Raw genomic sequence first — 20,342 nt, forward strand, 5'->3', positions numbered from 1 at the left:
AGTGTTGCACTGAGAAAAGTTTTGTATTCACAAATCAAAGTTGTATAAAATATGATTTGTGCCTGTTCCTTAATTAATTGTCATTTTTACTATTTATTGTAATTGACCACTCTGACTTGTCTCCTATATCTTGTTTGATTGTCTGTGTTTGCATGTTTTAACTGTCAAAGCACTTTGTGAACACTGTTCTTAAAGGTGCTATATAAATTAAATTATTTTTATTATTATTATTATTATTATTATTATTATTATAAAAGCAAATGACTCCTTATATTAAATGATGCCACCACCAGTTTTAAGAGCAAAAATAAAACTGAACATCTCGAAATACAATAAATATTGCATTTAATATGGCCAATTACATGAGCTGAACTTTTTCGGCTTTCAGCTGAAATTATAAACCACCTGGCAAAAATATATTCTGTAGATTTTATGAGATAATACAAGGGAAAGTTGTTGTTTCTTTTACATAACAATGACTCAGTGTTTTCTTTTATTTATTCAAATTAGTTTACATTTTTCAAGAAATACTTTTGTATCTGCGCTTCCGTATGGATAAAAATATCTACAGAATGTCATTGACCGCTAGATGGCAGCACAGCACCCTTTCTGTTCTTCTTCGCCTGTTTTAACAATTTGAAGAAGCGAAGAAGAAGAAGAAGATGACGCTGCTCCCCCGGAAAAAAAAACCCTTCTGTGCTTCTGTGCATGAGGTTGGCGGGCTGCTGGTTGTCTGCTTGTTTCGGGTGTACTTCTTTAAATTCGGCTGTCGAACTGTTCAACGCAACTTATTTACCAAATAACTTACAGTCACGCGGAACCATTTCTGTCGGGTAAAACAACGAAATCACTTTAAAATCCTTTATGTCACACTTATCTAGCAGCTAGCTTGCATGCTAAATAATAGGGGTTTAACGGTAGCTGACGGTCAGCTAACCGGCGTCCTAACAACTTGCTAACACTGGCTAGCACGAGTCACAGGCACATTTAGGTTGAGAGTTTGGCGGTTTATCTCTCCGCTGTTGACATATGACGTCCAGTGAAGTGTATCTGGCGCTGTTGGAGTTTAATTCAGGTTGAACTGTTTCCGTGCAGATTAAGTCAGCGGTGGTTGCCCAGCCATGCCGTCCACCGCTGGACCCAGCAGCCCCGCCGCTGCGCTGGCCGAAGCTCTGGAGAACTCTGCCCGGCTGATTGACAGACATCTACAGGACGACCGCTGCTTTCCTGACCTGTCAGAGCTGCTCAGCGTCCCCTCACACAGTAAGTTGTGGTGAAAGACCCCAACCATAGATCCCAAGCTGTTTTTGTTTACTGAAGGTCCCCCATGTCAAACTAGGAACGGAAGGAAAAGTAGGTTGAGTGATAAAAGCAGTGATCACAATAGATTTTGATCAAAATTTTCACACAGACGATTTGAGTAACTTTTGTTGCTTCTCAGCTTACACACAGATTTAGGCACACAGTAAAGATTTAAGGAGGGATTCTGGGTAATATTGTGGGTGGTGATGAAGAGACACAGTTAAATAAATTCAGAGTGCTGCGTTATTTAAGTGTTCTTGGAGATGTTTCATCTCTTACCCAAGGAGATGCTTTAGTTCTAACTGGGGTTATTTGGATATTTCTGCACATATGGGTTACTCAGTCCCTCAATGTGGTGACACCAAACCAGGCTGAAAATGTGGGAAATGTGATGCCTTTGTCGACTAAAACTTGACATAATCGTGCCTTAAAGTTGTGAAACAGTATACTTCATTTTGTGTGGACAGCATTTAACTACATAACTAAATTTTACCTACTTATATACTCCTTTTACACTTCTATAATAATTTAGCCAGCATTTTTTTGGTTTTGGACATGTGAGATGTCAATCATGATTGTTTTAAACTGTTAAAGCTCAATTTATATGCACATTCATTTGCAAGTACCCTGAGTTCGACTGGTTGACGGGACAATTTGACGCCCTGTACACTTGGTTTTGTTTTTACTGCAATGACTGAGATGGTGTTGCTTCCTAGACATCCGTATATTTTAACCCCCAAATCCCACAACACCAATTACCATATAATGCAGTCTTGACAACTGTTCCCAGAAAATTTGACCAGTATTATAACATTTTGAGCTTCATTTAACCTCCAGGCATGCAGGTTTTGGGTCACGAATGGGTCCTTAGATATGGGATTGGGGAGAGACAGTATATATCTGGGACTCCCCATCATCCAGTAAGGACTCAAGAAGCCGCCAAGATCAGAGGTGGAACTTTCTCATCGACCAGAAAGAACCATAAAAGTCTAGTTGCGTCTTACTGAAGCTCTTGGAATTACCATGACATGAATGACTGAGAATCTCCACACACACAAGATGATGATATGGCTGAAATATAACGCTAGTTTAATTTGTAAGCTCTATCAAAATGTTTGACAAAAAATTCAAATCAAAATCACAATTTGAAGCAATGGAGTTACCAAATAGCAAAGGCTGCAACTAAGAACGTATGTTTGTAACTCTGTCCTGCTGACTGACCCTACTGTTGTGTTCGGGCCAGATTTGACACACCCACAATAAGTGGGTTAGGCGATATCACAATTTGTCCTGTTTCTGTAGCATAAAGGTGAACAACATTGGAAACTTGTGTTGATGCAGAGCAAATACAGGCTCCCAAAATATTCTCAGATTATGATATAAAATAAGTTGTGGGGTTTATAGGTGGTATATAAAAGTGAAGTATCAAGATGGTTAACAAGTTTTCTACTGTTTGTTAGACAGGGAAAACACAATATGTGTCAACTGGCAATTTTATGCTAATTGCTACGCACACTTCTCGATGTAACACACAATCATTCAACATCTTTACAATAGCAAAAGCAACAAAAGGTCAATATTATACTCCTCATGAACGTAGAATTTTTTTGCAGTTTTATGGCTTAAAGTGTAACTGCACGTGTGTCTCCATTTCATATTGTAACATTTTTTTGTGTGCATTGAAGTTTATTCTGATTTGGATGCACAAAAGTGAGTGCCATAATCAGACTTGCTGTTCTTTTATTTTGTTAACAGATATGCCGTCCCTGTCTGGAGTGTCGGATATGGACTACCCCCTCCAGGGACCCGGTTTACTCAGTGTGCCAAACCTCCCAGAGCTCAGCGCTGTTCGCCGAGTCCCTCTGCCACCTGAGCTGGTGGAGCAGTTCAGCCGTATCCTTTCAGTCGTTTAGGAGAAACTAATCCACTGCTCCACATGTTTCGTTCATTGCTCTTGCTTTTGTTGCCCCAAAAAGTTTGTGTTTGTGCTTAACCATTCTACAGACATGCAATTTAACTGCATGATGGGGGTTTTCCCTGAGATCTCTCGAGCGTGGCTTACAATCGATAATGACATCTTTATGTGGAATTATGAAGATGGGTGTGTACCATTTTATGTTACCCAGACCACTTCAGTATTATTAGTATTCACGTTTCATTGTGAGCTTTAATAGATGACAAACCTTGAGTCAAGATGGTTCTTTCTTTCTTTCTGCTGTATTCCTTGCAGAGGAGATGTGGCCTATTTTGATGGCCTGATTGAAACTATTCTGGCAGTGGGCCTTGTGAAACCAAAACAAGGTATGCATCAACACTCAGTCAGCATTGAATTGTATTATTTTTATTTTAATAATATTAATGAGTGGTGTTTTTTGTCTGCTCAGGGATTTTACAGCCACACATTCACTACCTCTTGGTGCTGGCCACGTCTGTAGATGTCGTCATCCTCGGCCTCAGTTTTCCCAAGAGCCAAGCTGGTGAGTATTAGAACCATGTCATGCTGCAGTACAAATAAAGATCTAGCTGCTGTCGCTGTAGGGGTATGTAAAACATGAAAAGTCGCAGGTATAAGCTCAATATGTTCCTGTATACATTGTCGAATATATGCAAACAAATGCCAGATATTCCAAAAAAGTACTGACGGCTGTTGTGCAAACACACTGTTGTTATAAATGTTTTTTGCAAAAGTCATGCAAGCTGTTCAAAATCACTGCAGTGAAGCTTGTGTGGACATCAGGGTGAGATGTAGAAATAACTGAAGTATCATATCCCACATCGCTGCCACGTTTTGTTCGCAGCATTGCTAATAATATCCTGCCGTGCTTGTCTTGGTTTATCTGGGTCATCTGTGTCTCTGCTTTGTTTACAGGGTTGAACGACAGCATGTCTGGTGGGATGCAGCTGCTGCCAGACCCCCTGTTCTCAATCCCCACAGACAACACCTACATCCTGTCCATCACCTCCACCGACCTGGGACGCATCTTTATGGCCGGGAAGGACGGCTGCCTCTATGAGATCGCCTACCAGGCCGAGGCCGGCTGGTTGAGCCAGCGCTGCAGAAAAATCAACCACTCCAAAAGCTCTCTGTCCTTCCTCATCCCATCTGTGCTCCAGTTCTCCTTCTCTGAAGATGGTAGGGAGAGGATTCACTTTTCCACATGGAGTGAAGTGTTTTTATGGATTTGATCACTTGAACATTTTTGTGTTCTTGTGCTCCACAGACCCCATTGTGCAGATTGCGATTGATAACTCACGCAATACACTCTTCACACGCTCTGAGAAAGGTGTCCTGCAGGTACGACACCTAAAAATATATTACTTTTTCTAATGTATGTTTGTTTCAACTTGACAAGAAGGCTGACACTCATCTGTAGTGATTGTTAGTGAGCAGAGGTAAAGTAAAAGGTGTGTTTTTCAGGTGTATGACCTGGGAGCTGACGGACAAGCTATGAGTCGTGTGGCAACAATGTCACAGAGTTCTATTGTTGCAGCTGCTGGAAACATTGCCAGGTAACCTCAAATGTGCTTCTCTCACTTATTATATTAATTCCCTTCACTAGGAAGCGAGATTATTGATTCAATCTCTTTTATTTTCAGGACAATAGATCGCTCTGTCTTCAAACCAATTGTCCAGATCTCTGTGATTGACAGATCTGAGTCCTCTGACTGCCACCTGCTCGCTGTCACACATGCCGGTAAAGATCACCAAACTGTAGTGAAGATGAAAACAAGTAGTCAGTGATGTGTTTCTGCATTGTGAACGCCTATATTAATGCTTTATTTCTGCAGGTGTGCGTCTCTACTTCAGCACCACGCCTTTTGCCCCTCCACACCAGAAGCACGTTGCAGTTCGGCCCAGCCTGCTAGCTTTGGTCCACGTCCGTCTGCCACCGGGGTTTTCTGCCTCCTCCACCCTGCAGAAACCTGCAAAGGTCCATAAAGCACTACACAGCAAAGGTAATGGACCAGATGTTTGTTTCTAGCTTGCAGTGTTCTGCTCAGCTCACTGAACATATCACAGTCTGCCTGTAATGCGTTTTGCGTCTTACAGGTGTTCTGCTAATGGCTGCTTCTGAGACAGAGGACAGTGACATCCTCTGGTGCATCAATCACGACTCCTTTCCCTTCAAGAAACCTTTGATGGAGACGCAGGTTCGCACATAATATAAATATTCAAATTTCACACTCAGTTTAATGGTCTTCCAACCACTGAATGCCTCTCTGTAGCACAGCGTGCAAATACACATGCTTTTTGGTTAGAAATGGTCTAGAGCAGGGGTGTCAAACATGCGGCCTGCGGGCCAAAACCGACCCATGAGACGACTTTGTAAAGAGTAAAAATTACAGAGAAGACATTAATTGCAAATTGTAAATTTGTAAAACTACAAATTTAAAATAATTTCTAGACAAATTGTTTTGATCATAAAGTAAAATACTATGTTGTCCAGCGTTGTTTTGTGTCTCATTTTTGTAATATTTTGTCTTGCCTTTGTTGTTTTTTCTTCTTCTGTCTGACTTTTGTTGTTTGTCTCCTGTTTGTATTGTTTTGTTTCCTTTTTGTCTCGCTTGTGTTTCTTTTTTGTCATGTTGTGTTTTGCTTTATTTGTTGTTTTGTGTCTCCTTTTTGTCATTTTGTGTCTTTTTTTGTCTCGCTCGTGTCATTTATCCATTTTATTGCCGCATTGTTACTTTTTTGACGAACATTTTGTCTCTTTTGTTTTGTTTCATATTGTTTCTCGTTTGTTGTCATTTTGATTCTCGCTTTTGTCCTTTTGTGTCTCATTTTTGTAATATTTTGTCTTTTTGGTCATAAAGTAAAATAACGTTCAGTTCCAGAGGACTAAATGTTTTGTGCCTTTGTAGAAACACTGTGATCTGTAAGTTTTAATGTGTAAATGATAAACTGAGGCAAAATATTGTTGAAATTTAATTTATTTTCCTTAAGAAATTTCAGGTTGTTCATAATGTTTTGTAAAAAGATAATTCCTTAAATGTGAACATTTTCAGAATGTACTTTTTTGCACCTAAACAAAGGAAAGATTTGGTGTTTTGGTTATTTATAGGTTGTTATGCTCTGATTTTACTGGTCCGGCCCAGTTGAGATCAAATTTGGCTGAATGTGGCTTCTGAAGTAATAGGAGTTTGACACCCCTGATCTAGAGCACCTAAAACCATTGCTTTTTTAATTGTTAACAACTGCTGTTTGTTGCTAAATGATACATTTATTTTTTGTCATATTTCCTGAACTTTTTCCCAACAGCTTTCTTTCCTAAAATCCACAAACCACTGCTTAAGAGAATCCCTATGCCTCTCTTTCCTCTGTATTACATTACAGATGATGTCTAATGTAGATGGACACTCTTGGGCTCTCTGTGCCCTCAATGAAGAAAAGCCAGCCAAGATTTTTACTCCTCTGAACAAGGAACTCATTCCCATCACCGATTCCCCTGTGGTGGTCGAGCAGCACAATATCCCTCCGCAGAAGTTTGTCCTTCTTTCTGCGAAGGTTAAAAGCACCGTCATGACTCATCATGTCGCACACCAAGACCTTAATCCTGTTATGTTGTGACAAAACAATGGCTTAGTGTTGACTCTTTGCTGTCTTGTAGGGGAGTCACATCTTCCAAAAACTGCGCCCAGTAGACCAGCTCCGTCACCTCCTCGTGAGCTGCGCCGGAGGGGAAAGCGAAGAGATCGAACGCTTCTTCAAGCTGCACAGGGTGCAGTGCATAATATTTTATAATCCCCTTATCACGGCGTGTAGCCTTAAACCTATGCATGACACACATGAATGGTTTCGTGTCATGCGCCGGCAGCCTGGATGACACACAAACACGTTCACACACTATTCATTCAACCATGTTTCTCACACGTCCTCTGCTCTGTTCAGGAGGAGCAGGCTTGTGCCACAGCGCTGATCCTGGCTTGTTCCAATGCAGCCAGCGACCGAGAGGTTTCGCAGTGGGCCACCAGAGCCTTCTTCAGGTCAGATGGCACGGCTTGTTCTTGTAAATATTTATGTTTATTCACACGGTCGTTCACAACTTGAACGGAGGTCTTTTATTTTTGCTGCGGTCAGATATGGAGGAGAAGCACAAATGAGATTTCCTGCAGCCATGACATCTCCCAGCACTGTTGGGCCTGTGATGAGCTCTCCAGCACCTGGTAAATGAGTAAATATTTAGTCGTGTCCACCTGGCTCGTGGGATGTGCTAAAGATAAAGAGCAAACTGTGACACTGTCTGCAGCCTCGTACACGCACACTGTCTCTTCATGAGTAAACAGGACATAGAAAAAATCTTGTTGAAATGTCTCACACTTGGCAGACCATACAGTGAATTTGTACACATTCTCACTGCCTTACTCAGGAATCGTACCCCCGGCATTTGCCACACCTTTTACACCGATGCCCTCTGGAACGCCCTTGTCAGCCGGTCCAGAGGTGATTTTCTCTGGAAAACATAACGGCATCTGTGTCTACTTTGCTCGCATTCTTGGGTGAGTAAATCCTGTTTTCTTTTGTCACATTTTTTGTGGCCCAAAAGCTTAAATATGAGAGTTTGTCTTGAGCCAAAAACTCTGGATGCTGATGTGTGACAGCTCGTCTTCCTCCCTCAGAAATATTTGGGATGGCAGCCTTGCAGTCGAGAAGACCATAAGCAAAGGAAATCAGTCTGTCAGCATTGTGAGTAACAAATACGATTGCATTTATTCTCAACAGTTGAATATTAATTAGAGGCTTTCAGAATGACTAGTTAACACTGGATGCTACCCGTCGTCCCCACAGTTGGAAAGCTGCGTTGCTGCAGGTGATCTGGAGTCGGTCCTTCTGGAGCTCTCTGGTTTGCAGGAGTTTCTTGATAAAAACTCTCAGTTCAGTCCTTCTTCTCTCGGTGCTGCAAGGTAAGAGCTCCCTGTCTGCCTGCTTATTCCTACACTGAATTAACCCCCAGCGGTTCCTGTACATATTTCTGCGCTTTTATGGAAGCAGCACAACGCTAAAATATCTTTTATGCAACATAGCAAAGTTATAGTGACATAAAACATAAACAAGAACAAAAAAACTGAAGTTGAATTTCTTTGATTGTTTGAATTTTTACATTAAAATTGGAATTTTAAAATAACATAAGCTGGATTCAACGTGGACAACATTTTTCAAGTTCCCCAAGGTGTTGTCTGTGCTTAGTTTAACTACGGATATTTCACTACTGAAAAGATTTTACGACCTCTACAAACTTTTTCACGATACGACACATCAGCTCTAGAGAGATATATCACCATGTTGAATGTATATTCCATAACTTCTCCACTATATACCATTTTTATCTCCTTTCAACTTTGTGTAAACGCAGCTTGCAGTTGACTCAAATAGAGAGTGAGTTTTTGTCACGTGATTCTTGGTCGCAGCCGAGTGACTTATGGCTTCCTAGGTAAATTTATTTGGTTTTTACATGATCTGATTAGTGCAAACATTTTGTTTTGGGGTTTTTTTCCAATCATTTTGAAATGACACAAAGAATAAAGTGATTTTGATGAAATGATAAGTTTAAATTAGGTTAATTTTCCCGATTAAACCGCATGTCGCTAATGATGAGTTCAAGGACGATTGAAAAGTTCGATTCTCTTCGCTTTTACAGTTTTTGGGTTTGGCAAATTGTGTTATGTCAATTGTTAGTTTGTGTTTGATGTTTTTGCACTGGCACACGGCTTTCCTGATCAAAACATCACCGAATATGAACAAAAAGAGCAAATCAACTCTCTGTGAATCACAAATATCAGAAAATAGCGGAATGGTTTCATGTGGACTCCAGTTCAATGAGAAAAATACCTGCCGTGTCATCATGTAGCTTTCTCAATTGTTTTTGGCCTCTGATTTAGAACATAAAGCTACCAAATCAAAGCTGTGTTTTAATGACCTCAAATTCATTGTGACTGATCATGAAGCTCATATGGAAAATACATGTTCTTTCCTGTTTAATATTACTTCTGCTGTCACTGTGAGCACTTTTTACATGAAACTGGAACCAGCAAAAACCGGATCTAGTTCTGTAAATCCTCTTCTTGAGCTGGGCCTAGTTTCCATCCCTTGTGTGTAACATCTGTTCTGCTCCCTGTTAGCTTCAGCTCGCCTGCCAACCTGCAGCAAAGGCTGCTGGGATTTATGCGTCCTGATGGAGTCGGCTCTCAGCAGGTTCAGCAGGAGCTTCAGAGGAAATATCACAGTGAGTTATTAGTACAAGTTTTCATGTTTTCCTCAATATTTCCATCAAAATCTGAACGGATGTGCAACTTTTATGTGTCAACACAAGACAGAACAGTGATGTACTTTGTGTTCAGCACTCCTCACTTGTTACTGATGTCTTTGTTCCTGAATATTCCTCTAATCTGAGCCTCTTTGTTTTTTTCATCTCTGTGTTCAGCCAAGGCTCAGGTCTATGAGAAAGTGTCCCTGCAGGGCATCCAGCAGTTAGTGCATCGCTCTTATCAGACTCTGGCCCTCTGGAAGCTCCTCTGTGATCATCAGTTTAGCCTCATTATGTCTGAACTACCAAAGGTACTCGTGTTTACAAATCCTTCATTGCAAACATGGCCTCATGTGTCTCTGCTGCGTGTCTTCCTGAATGTCATACATTTTGTCTTCAGCCAGAAACACGGTGTACAGCACGAGCTCCCCCATTGTTCCAGGACTGCTCATTGCTCATTCTGCTGTTTTTGTGCTTTTTGTGAAGGAGTTCCAAGAGCAGATGAAGGGAGCAAGTTTTAAGGATGTAGTGATCCGGGGCAAGGCGTTATCTGGAGCGCTCATCACAGGACTCATTAATGTCTACATCAAAGATAATGCCTCTGTGGATGCCATCAGTAATCACCTTCGGGACATCTGTCCCCTGCTGTACAGCAGCGATGACAGCGTTTGCTCCAAGGTACACACACAACCACACTTTTTTTGTTTGGAGTCCTCCTTAAAATATTCTAAGCTGAATTTTCAAAACAATACATCGAATATATCACAGCTTCAGGGGTGTCACATTTTTATTTTATTGATGTTTCTGTGTCTTGTATTCACATTTCTTGTAATCTTCCAGATAATTGTTGAGGCAACAAGTTCTTGTACTAAGAGGTTATTGATTTACCCGCATTGATTTATGCGTCTCAGTACTGAATTTGCTTTTGTCTTGCACTCAGGCTAATGAGTTGCTGCAGAGCTCGAAGCAAATCCAGAATAAAGTAGATAAAGAAAGAACACTGAGAGAGTCTCTACGGCTCTACCAGCAGATCAGCCAGCACACGGACCTGCCGCTTGTCTGCTCCCAGTACAGACAAGGTAGGAACAAGCAAGATAATCTCTACTGTCTGTGTTTGGATCGTTAGTACAAAGCTGATGCTGTTTAACTTTTTAGTGCGTTTCTACGAGGGAGTGCTCGAGTTGTGCCTCACAGCAGCAGACAAGAAGGACCCACAAAGACTTGGACCCCACTTCTACAAGAATGGAGAGCCTGAGGAGGACAGAGTGGGACAGCAGGCCTTCCAGGAAAGGTAACACAACAAAGAAATAACACACAAACCATCTGCATGAGAGATGGCTGTTGTTGCCACAATTATTTTGCCGCCCTCCTTTTTCCACTGCAGACTTTTGTGTTATAAGTGCATCACAGACACCATGCAGGAGCTGGTGAACCAGAGCAAAGCTGCCCCTCAGTCCCCCAGCGTCCCGAAGCAGCCTGGACCTCCTGTCATGACTTCTGACCCCAACATGCTCAGCAACGAGGAAGCTACAGCTCACGTGAGTCAGAAGGAGACAGGTGATGCTTATTTCTCTCCACAATGCCCTGTATGATTTGCATTTCTAATGAAAATCTGTTGCCCCCCCCTCCCGTAGTGTGAGCAGATGCTTGGCCTGGCCCAGAGGTCTCAGGACGAGTTGTTTCACATCGCTCTCTACAACTGGCTGATTCAGGCCGACTTGACTGACAAGCTCCTAGAGGTATAATGTCAATGCATGTGTGTGATTGTCAGACTTGTGTTTAAATGTAATTTTGATCAGATTTTTTATTGTGTATATTGGTTTCATCTAGAGCAGGGGTGTCAAACATGCAACCTGCGGGCAAAAACCGGCCCGCCAGAGGGTCCAAAACGGCCCATTGGGAGACTTTGTAAAGTATTAAAATTACAGAGAAGAGATTAACTGTAAATTAGTAAAACTATAAATTTAAAATAATTTCTAGACCATGACTAATTATTTTGATCATAAAGTAAAATACTAGATTGCTCATTGTTCTTTTGTCATTTTGTGTCTGATTTTTTATGTTATTTTAGTGGGTTTTTTTGTCTGACTTTTGTTGTTTGTCTCATGTTTTTGTCGTTTTGTGTTTCCTTTTTGTCTCGTGTTTTTCATCTTTTTCTGGTCATTTTGTGTTTAGCTTTATTTGTTGTTTTGTGTATCGTTTGTGTTATTTTGTGTTGTGTTTTTTGCCTCGCTTGTGTTGTTTTTCTACTTTTTTGCTGTTTTGTTTCTCGCTTTTGTCATTTTTGGTCTCATTTGTGTGATTTTTTTTTTTTCTCGTTTTGTCATTTGTAACTTTTTGTCTCATTTTTTGTCTCTTTTTTAAATTTCATGTCATTTGTCTCGTTTTTTTTTATCATTTTGCGTCTCATTTTTGTAACATTTTGTCTGTTTTTTGTTGTTTCTTGTCTTTTTTGTCCTACTTTCATCATTTTGATCACAAAGTAAAATGCCATATCATTAATTTCCGAATACCTGTGACTAGATGTTTTGTGCCTTTGCGAACACACTGTGATCTGTAAATTGCAATGTGTAAATGATAAATTGAGGCATAATATTGCTGAAATTAAACTTATTTTTCTTAAGAAAGTTCAGGTTGTTCAAAATATTTCTTAGAAAGATAATTCCTGAAAGATAAACATTGTCAGAATGTGCTTTTTTTTGCATCTAAACAACGGGAGAAATTTGAAGTTGTGGTTATTTATCGGTTATTATTCTCTGATTTAACTGGTCTGAATGTGGCTCCTGAGCTGAAATGAATTTGACACCCCTGATGTAGAGTTTACACTCCCACACACTCAAAAACTGGTGTATTTACTGATAAAATAAGACTGATTACACTATAAAAAAGCCCCCTAAAGTACTAGTATTAACTTAAAATAGGCTCTGTACACTGCCTATTAGAATTCCTGTTTTACTCAGATTGCTGAAGTTTAGTTTTTGCGTACTCCTCAGTATAACTGCTGTGATTAGATGCGGTCTGTCTGACGGCTTTCCTTTTATCTGTCCTTTGTTGAGCAGGTGAATTCCCCGTATTTGGAAGAACATCTGATGCACATGATCAAGCAGGACCAGAGTAAAGTTCACAATATGGACCTCTTGTGGCGCTACTATGAGAAGAATCGAAACTTTGGCAAAGCTGCTCATGTTCTGGCCCGACTTGCTGACATGCACAGGTTCAGACACGACAACAGCAATACAGTAACATCAATTTTTGTGTTTGTTTACTGTAACTAGTAAATGAGCAGCTTTCCAACACTGACTCCAGGCCGTGGGTCGGACTTGAACCCAGGACTGACTATAGCGGACGCCTGTCATTTTTTTTTCAATTTTTCAGTGAAAACATGGTTTTCTGAAAGCACCATGTTGTTTGTTTTTCTGTTTATGCAGCACTGAGATCTCTCTGAAGCAGCGTTTGGAGTATATTGCCCGAGCCATCCTGTCTGCTAAGAGTTCCTCGTGCATCACCGCTCAGGCATCTGATGGAGAATTCCTTCATGAGCTGGAGGAGAAAATGGAGGTACTTATTCTTGGGTGATTCCCAGAGAAATCTAGGAATAAGAAAAAAAAATCAACAACCACTCATTTTCTGTTTGTTTGGATCTTCTAGCTTGTGCGTATTCAAGTACAGATCCAGGAAACTTTGATCAGACAGTACTCCCATCATCCCTCGGTGAAAAATGTCATCTCTCAGTTGGACTCGGAGCTCATGGACATCACAAAGGTAGCATAAAACATCAGAATAAGAGAGTATCAGCTGACCAGATATAATGAACAAAGGCTGTTGTTTTTAACAGTAGGTTTTGTGTTGTTTTTTTGTTGTCGCGCAGCTCTACGGAGAGTTTGCCGACCATTTCAAATTGTCCGAGTGCAAGCTGGCCATCATCCACTGCGCCGGACACTCTGACCCAATCCTGGTGCACTCACTGTGGCAGGAGATACTGGAGAAAGGTGAGCGAAATAAAAACTTTGCCAGCGTCGTTCACCCTGCTTTGAGTCACTGCACGTGTCACTGATGAGAGTTTGTCTTTCAGAGCTGGGAGACTCTGTGGCCATGAGTCCAGTAGACAGGATGAGGTCTCTCAATCTGAAGCTGGTATCACTGGGAAAGATTTACGCTGGAACGCCGAGATACTTTCCACTGGGTAGGCTGTAATTATATTCACTTTTAGGCTCGTTAGAATTTTCCAGCTTGCAATTTTGCGAACTATAACGTAATTAGACTTCCTCTTTGCATGATTAATGTCAGCCTGCCGCTGGTGTACTGGCCTGCGGGGTGATGCACAATCCTCCAGGTGAAATTATCCTCCATTTACAACTGACGTGTTCAAACCCGTCCGTGAATTGACTCACTTTGTACACATCTCGGTACTTGCATGTGTGCGCATAATTGGTTTTGTGCCCCCAGTAGTGAACATGTTGCTGAGAGAGCAGTGTTAACAAGTGCTGACACATGCGTCCTGTGATTGTAGAGTTCCTGGTGAAGTTCCTGGAGCAGGAGGTTTGCCGACTGAACTGGGATGTGGGATTTGTCACGTGCACCATGCAGGAGATTGGAGTGCAGCTGCCGCGTCTCCTGGAGGTTTACGACCAACTCTTCAAAACTCGGGTATCGTGCTTCACTTTCAGATGTTCATTTAAGTTTCTTTAATCATTTCAGCGAGGACTAAATTGTCTCTTTTAATCCATTCGCCTGCCTCATTGGCTTTTGTAGGATCCCTGCTGGCAGCGGCTGAAGAAACCCCTCCATCTGGTGGAGTGTATCCACGTGCTTCTCTCAGGATATGTGGATGATCCCAGCAGAGTACCGACATATGACAGGTAATCACCGTCTGTTCAGCTTGTGGCCTGTAGTGGGTGCTCTGGTGTTGTTTGATTGAGCCTAGATGTTCCCTGTGATGCTTTATTTATCACCCAGTGTGTTTCTGAACAACTGTTAATGACCAGCATGAGCCCTTCCTATCTGCTCACTTTGTTCTAGGCTGGTTTAGATGAAAACCGAGACTATAAACTGTGATTGTAGATGTGTAAATCCACTGCTGACAATGTAAGATTTTGATGAACATGATCCCTCTGAGTAACATTCTTCCAGGTGGATACTTCACTTTGGAGCTGATTTTCCCTCAAAATATAAAACAGAAAATTTACGACCTTGAATCTACAGTGAGAGCAGCAAAATTATTATACTTTAAAACCGCCCTGGTCTTTTTCACACTCAGATGTGGATTTTTTTTTTCAGCGAGTTGCATTTTTGCTGTTTCTAGGCAACAGTTCATATCTGTCAATCACTTGTGCGCTGCCAACACCAGCTACCAGCAGGCAGTCAAAGACACAATAGACAAACAAATAAAACCTTGCCTTAAGCTCCAAATGCCTGATAATGTTTGGCCGAGCTTGATGCTTCGTTTGTGTTTTGATAATTTCTGCCTGTGATGTTGGATCGCTGTGGGTCAGAGCTACTTGTCAAACGCTAAAGCTGAACACAGTGGGATGCATTTGTCTATATATATCCAACAAGTGCTTCCAAAGTTACGGCCTTTTTTAGTGTAAATTCCGCTTTTTCCATGGCAATCCCTCCTACGCAGCTCAGCAAGGAGCCGCTGTTGGTAATAAGCAGAAACCAGTGAGTAAAGAGCGCCTAGTGTAAGACAGACTCTCCCTGAAAACCTGCGTTAAAGTTGGTGTAATGATTTGTTTGTCCCTCTTTTCCAGACGCCGCTTCACTAATGTATGTCTTGACAACATCTGTGGATACCTTGTAGAGCTGCAGTCGCTGAGCCCAAACTCAGCCCTTCAGCAAACCATCGGCAACTTCAAGTCGCTGCAGGCGAAGCTGGAGAAACTCCACTGACGTTTCTAATTACATTCATCATCAGGACAAGGGACAGGTGACCTCTGGGTCTTGCACTGTTGGCCTTAAAGTAAACAGCCGATTTAAAAGTGTGATTACGTTGTCAGGAAGCACAAAATGATGGCGTTTGTACTCCACAGTAGAGGGAGTAGCCTCTTTATCTCTTCAGTGTGTAATCCTCTGGTAACAACAAACGAGACTGAAGAGATGAGTTTTATAACTTATTTGATACATTTTGTTAGTCTAATCGTGCTGAAATGTAACTTTAGAAAGAAAGGACGCTGTCATTTGCGTTGTGTGCAAACAGCTGTCGGATACCTAAAAGTGGTAGGATGTTGAGTTTAGCTTTTTCCAACGAAACACGAAGAAGCATGAAATTGTTCTGAAAGCCTTTTCACCACACGGGAATGATTTTGATTGTTCTGCTTTTGCTTCCAAACAATTTAGCGTTGTATGTTGTAATTATGTATATAACTTGGCCTCGTCTCTCCTGCCAAAGGACATTCACACACTTTGCGTGTTATTCAGAGTGATGATTTCGTCTGCTTGGGTGGTAAAACGGTGCTGTCGTGTATGAGTGCTTTTGTGATTGTTTTGAATACGGAACTATTTTTAACACGGCGCCGTTCACAGCGCTACACTGAAAATTCTGGCCTGCATTGAGAACAAGTGAAAACATTTTTATAAATAAATAAAACCCGTCATTAATTTTGTGTATGAGAATGTTTTTGAAGAAGCTTAATACAGAAACTACCTGCCATCTGTGAGCCGGACACGTCGGCGTTTTTGGTTTCCGTACGGCTTTGTGTGGAATTTTAGAAATAATTATCAGCAGAAAGGAGCATTGAACTGCTGTGTTGATAATGTTTACCTAATTATCCTTAATTTAAAACAGCACTCGGGTTGTCTTAGCGTCCTCACCGACAAGGCAGTAATTGCTAAAGGTCTCTAATTAGCCGTACGCTCGAGTACAACAATTACATTTCATTTTTAACATCATGAAAAATAAAATGGTTTTGACTTGATGCTGGCTTGATTCTTCTCAGTGAGGAAGTGAGTCAGTAAACTTATACGAGTTCCATCAAAATATGTAATGTTTAGAAGGTAAAAAGTGCCACCATTCCTATCACATCAAGTCATTTTTTTGCCATAATAACAAGAACTCAACATACTGTTATTATATATAAGAAAATAAAGACACAACTCTCTTAATTTCAACTTTAAGCATCTTTGTTAAAATCTGCCATGTGACCAGCAACATAATTTTATGTGCAGAAACACATCGGCTGGCTTTCTGATTGTTTACTTTAAATATCTGTTTTTAGTATTATTAGGAAGTGAAAGACTGAACTAATGACAAATAATCTTTAAAAAGTAAGAACAACACATCTGGTGTAGTTCCACTACTAAAAAAAATGTCAAATAAAATAACCATCTTGATAAGGATAATGATTATTTGAAGCTTCGTCAGCCTGAGAACATCAGATCGACCATTCCAAAAATGCTGAAGCCCTGTCAAATAAACGCTGTCACATTTAATTTTCAGCTTTCAATGACACACTCAGGATCCTCAGGACGTCCTGAAAATCTCACTAAGGTTTAGTAATAACTTTGGACTAATCAAAACCTTTAAAACATTTGCTTAAAATGAATCCTGGATGTGCTTCTCTGCGTCTTTTGACAGCTTTTTAATGTTATGCAAGAAAGGTCATTGTAACGTCACATATTCTGCTTTCAGAAACACATATCAGCAAATGAATGAAAGGACTTTTCTGACAATTTCAGATGCAGTTTTTAATGGTGCAGTAGCAACACTTGGCTGTTTGGCAGAATGTGTTTGACAGCTGGATAAAAGAGACGACTCTGGAGAAGCATTTCTGAGTGGACAGCTACACATTTTAGCATCGGGGACAAGCTGTCTTCACTTTACATAACCAGAAGTCCAAGAGAAAGACCTGGATGTGATGTCCACATTTCTATCTTTTGCACTTGCAAGAAAGTTTTTTCACTCCGTGCAGGAATATGTAAGGGATGATGCAAGTGTAGGAGGCTGCGATGTAGCTGGCCACCTCCACTACTATTGATGAAGTGTGGATGTTGTTGGTGATGCGCAGAAGCAGATGAGTCAGCCAGCAGACCAGAACCACGCTGGCTACAGCTACCACACTCTTGGCTGCCCTCACCTGAGTGCTTGTGTTGGAACTGGGCTTTGATGGCATCTGGTTGGGCCTCGAAACATTTGGTTTGGCTCCAGCTCTGCTCTCTGTTTCCCTGTTGAAGGGAGCGATGTGGGCACTCTGATCTGATGGCCCTCCGTCTGGACGTGAACAATTGAGCTCTTTACCAGAAACGGTACTGAGGGATCTCTCATCATCTCTGTTTTCAAGACTCTTGTCCTCTTCAACCACCTCTTTGGCTGCATCAGAATTATGCCCCCGTATACGCCGCTGGTTTTGGTACAAAGTAATGACGATCTGGACGCTCGCAAATACAATCCCAGCAAGAGGGAAAGCATTAGCAACGGTTAAATAAATGGCCTCGTATGTTTGCCGGGCAAGAGCGCTGGGGAAGACGTCTAAACAGTCCTCTTCGCTCCCGTTCCCCCCTTCCACCGAGACGAAGAAGAAGTGAGGGATGCTGAAGACCACGGCCACCGTCCAGCTCCCGGCCAGGAGACACATCACCAGACAGAGGTTGTCCAGCTGCACCGGAGCTCCTCCACGTTTCAAGGAGCCGACCAGCTTCTGGTGCCAGAAGGCGCTGATGAAGAAGGTCGTGAAGATGCTGCTGGTTTCCGAGAGGTCGGCGCAAAAGCGAAACACGCCGCAGAAGGTTTCCCCCAGGAACCAGCTTCCGTTGAAGTCTGCGATGGTGTCGGGCAGGTCCACCAGGAAGTTGGTGATGAGGTTGGAGAGAGCCAGGTTGATGAAAAGGACCTCGTTGGTGCGGATGCCAGATTTCAGCTTGGGCAGGGAGCAGATAGCCAGCCAGTTGTTTCCCAGGATCCCTGCTATAAACATGAGTGCTCTGATGATGGATTCAATCAACTCCTCTGCATCCATCGTTCCAGGAGATCAGTCGACGACCTTATCTTTACTGTCGGATGAAAGAAGCCGAACAGCCTCACTGGGGCTCGTAATGTGGGAAGGACGCTCTGGTGTTTTGACATTTATAGCGGAGGCCCAACCCCATCACACTGCAGAGTTTAAACAACAGATCATCACTTTGTTTTCCCTCATGGCACCTCCATCATGTAACCCCAATGAGATGTGCATTTTTCTTATGACGCGCCCTCCCCTGACTGAAAATGGCCTCAAAGCAGAGCAAAAAACAAAACAAGAGCACCTAAATGTCCACTAAACAAACAGCAGCCGTCTCTGAAGAGCTACCAATCCAAACCTTTCAGTGTATTACACACAAAATGCTACTTCAGCGGCACAGAAACCAAACAGTACATGATTTCCCAGTTGTTATTCCTGCGCTCTAGAGGAGTTCAGGTTAGAATGTGACAGTGAGTTGACTGACCCAGTACATTTGTGTTTGATGTCCTACAAACTAATGAGATTTTAGCTTTCTTTCTGTGGGAAATCATCTGATCCTCTTACACCTACACAGTGGATGTCCCATTTATTGTCTTGGCTGCAGCTCTTGATTGATTTTCCCTCAGATTTTTTAATCTTCAGAGAACAAACCCTGAACAGCACATATGTTTTCATGCTTTTAATGTAAGAAACTTCTGTCTATTGCCAGCCAAACTTTAAGCACTTTTTCATTTATAAAATGCAGCATAGCAGTAATTCTAGGCATTATTGATGATTAATGGGTAATTAAAGTAGTTTTATTTATAATCCATCAGTAAAAGCCCTGAGTTTCTCATCTGCGTACATGTCATACCCATTTGTAAATGTTAGCATCCAGATTTTAGTCCAGGTATTCTTGCAAACTTATTCTAAAAGTTAATGCTTGAAAATGGGTTCTTGTCTCATATATTTAAATGTTTGTAGCAAAAACATTTTTTAAACTAAAAATGCAACCAGCAAAGTTAAAATTTGAAAAATCAAAATAACCAATCATTAATTTAAATTAAAAAAGTATCCAAAGGTGTTACATTTTGATTAGTTTCTTTTTCTACTTCACATTAGTCAGAAGAATAAAGACAAACAGAAATGCATGTCTTACATGTAAATACATGATAATGTCCATAAAATTAAAAAAAAAACAACTGGCATTTTTCTTGTACGTTGAAAATTATGCTGTCTTACCCTGGTTTACCTTGTTGGCAGTGTCATTATTTTTACACATATAGCTGTCCTTCAATAAACATTAAAAGCACAAATAAATAAATGCATGCAGGTAATTTAATTTTTTACACATGTAAATCTTCCATTAAAAAGTTGATTTATTTAAAAAAATTATTTTTTTAATGTATTTATTTTACATGTGATCACACACACACACACATATATATATATATATATATATATATATATATATATATTTATTTTTATTTTTTTAATTAGTGTATTTTTTTATGAAATGGATGTCTTACCCTGGTTTACCCTGCAGGTAATTTCACAGTTTTTACATATGACTATCTTTAATTAAGAAATCTATACCATAGCATGCATTGTAATTTTAGAATTTTACTGGCGCATCTTTTCTCCTGTTTTTAATTCATTTATTTACTGTTTATTTTCTGCACTTCCCAGCTGCCAGAATATTATCGTTTTCCCCTTTCTTTCGTTTTTTCTTTTTTTTCTTCCAGTGTTGCTGATAAGAATGACTGAGCTAACCTATAAATCAATTAGTGGCATACTATTTTTTTTTATTTTTATTTTTTTACATAAACAAATGTTGCTAGCTCTTACAAACCCTGAATAATGTTCTCTTTTATGACATCTGTCAGAT

At 40.8% G+C, this 20,342-nt stretch overlaps 2 protein-coding genes across 3 annotated transcripts; one reads left to right on the top strand and one right to left on the bottom strand.

The window, feature by feature from the left end:
• Positions 1–641: 641 nt before the first annotated feature.
• Positions 642–16,147, top strand: nup155 (nucleoporin 155). Of its 2 annotated transcripts, none has more exons than XM_051938693.1 (34): positions 642–713; positions 1,096–1,263; positions 3,058–3,195; positions 3,307–3,403; positions 3,533–3,603; positions 3,687–3,779; positions 4,172–4,435; positions 4,524–4,597; positions 4,721–4,812; positions 4,900–4,997; positions 5,092–5,259; positions 5,354–5,454; positions 6,638–6,808; positions 6,912–7,022; positions 7,193–7,287; positions 7,382–7,467; positions 7,671–7,800; positions 7,921–7,987; positions 8,090–8,205; positions 9,421–9,524; positions 9,723–9,856; positions 10,032–10,223; positions 10,486–10,624; positions 10,701–10,836; positions 10,930–11,083; positions 11,180–11,284; positions 12,605–12,759; positions 12,974–13,103; positions 13,194–13,307; positions 13,414–13,534; positions 13,618–13,728; positions 14,056–14,192; positions 14,298–14,404; positions 15,296–16,147. In XM_051938693.1, exons 2-34 carry the CDS (start codon positions 1,122–1,124, stop codon positions 15,432–15,434), a joined length of 4,092 nt encoding a protein of 1,363 aa, XP_051794653.1. In that variant the 5' UTR covers positions 642–713; positions 1,096–1,121; the 3' UTR covers positions 15,435–16,147. The 2 variants fall into 2 exon arrangements, with proteins under 2 accessions (XP_051794653.1, XP_022071038.2); XM_022215346.2 differs by having other exon boundaries at positions 663–833.
• Positions 16,148–17,102: 955 nt separating this feature from the next.
• LOC110965913 (rhodopsin) lies at positions 17,103–19,782 on the bottom strand. Its single transcript, XM_022215112.2, has one exon. It carries the CDS (start codon positions 18,494–18,496, stop codon positions 17,411–17,413), a length of 1,086 nt encoding a protein of 361 aa, XP_022070804.1. The 5' UTR covers positions 18,497–19,782; the 3' UTR covers positions 17,103–17,410.
• Between the last annotated feature and the right edge of the window lie 560 nt (positions 19,783–20,342).

Source organism: Acanthochromis polyacanthus, chromosome 18, assembly GCF_021347895.1.
Source record: "Acanthochromis polyacanthus isolate Apoly-LR-REF ecotype Palm Island chromosome 18, KAUST_Apoly_ChrSc, whole genome shotgun sequence".
In the NCBI taxonomy this organism is placed as follows: domain Eukaryota; kingdom Metazoa; phylum Chordata; class Actinopteri; family Pomacentridae; genus Acanthochromis; species Acanthochromis polyacanthus.

Excerpts from the sequence above, each read along its gene's own strand:
- nup155 (XM_051938693.1), top strand. The coding sequence starts at position 1,122 with ATGCCGTCCACCGCTGGACCCAGCAGCCCCGCCGCTGCGCTGGCCGAA. Across the intron at positions 4,813-4,899 it reads GCTGCTGGAAACATTGCCAG|GACAATAGATCGCTCTGTCT; the intron begins GTAACCTCAAAT and ends TTTTATTTTCAG. Across the intron at positions 9,857-10,031 it reads TTATGTCTGAACTACCAAAG|GAGTTCCAAGAGCAGATGAA; the intron begins GTACTCGTGTTT and ends CTTTTTGTGAAG.
- LOC110965913 (XM_022215112.2), bottom strand. The coding sequence starts at position 18,496 with ATGGATGCAGAGGAGTTGATTGAATCCATCATCAGAGCACTCATGTTT.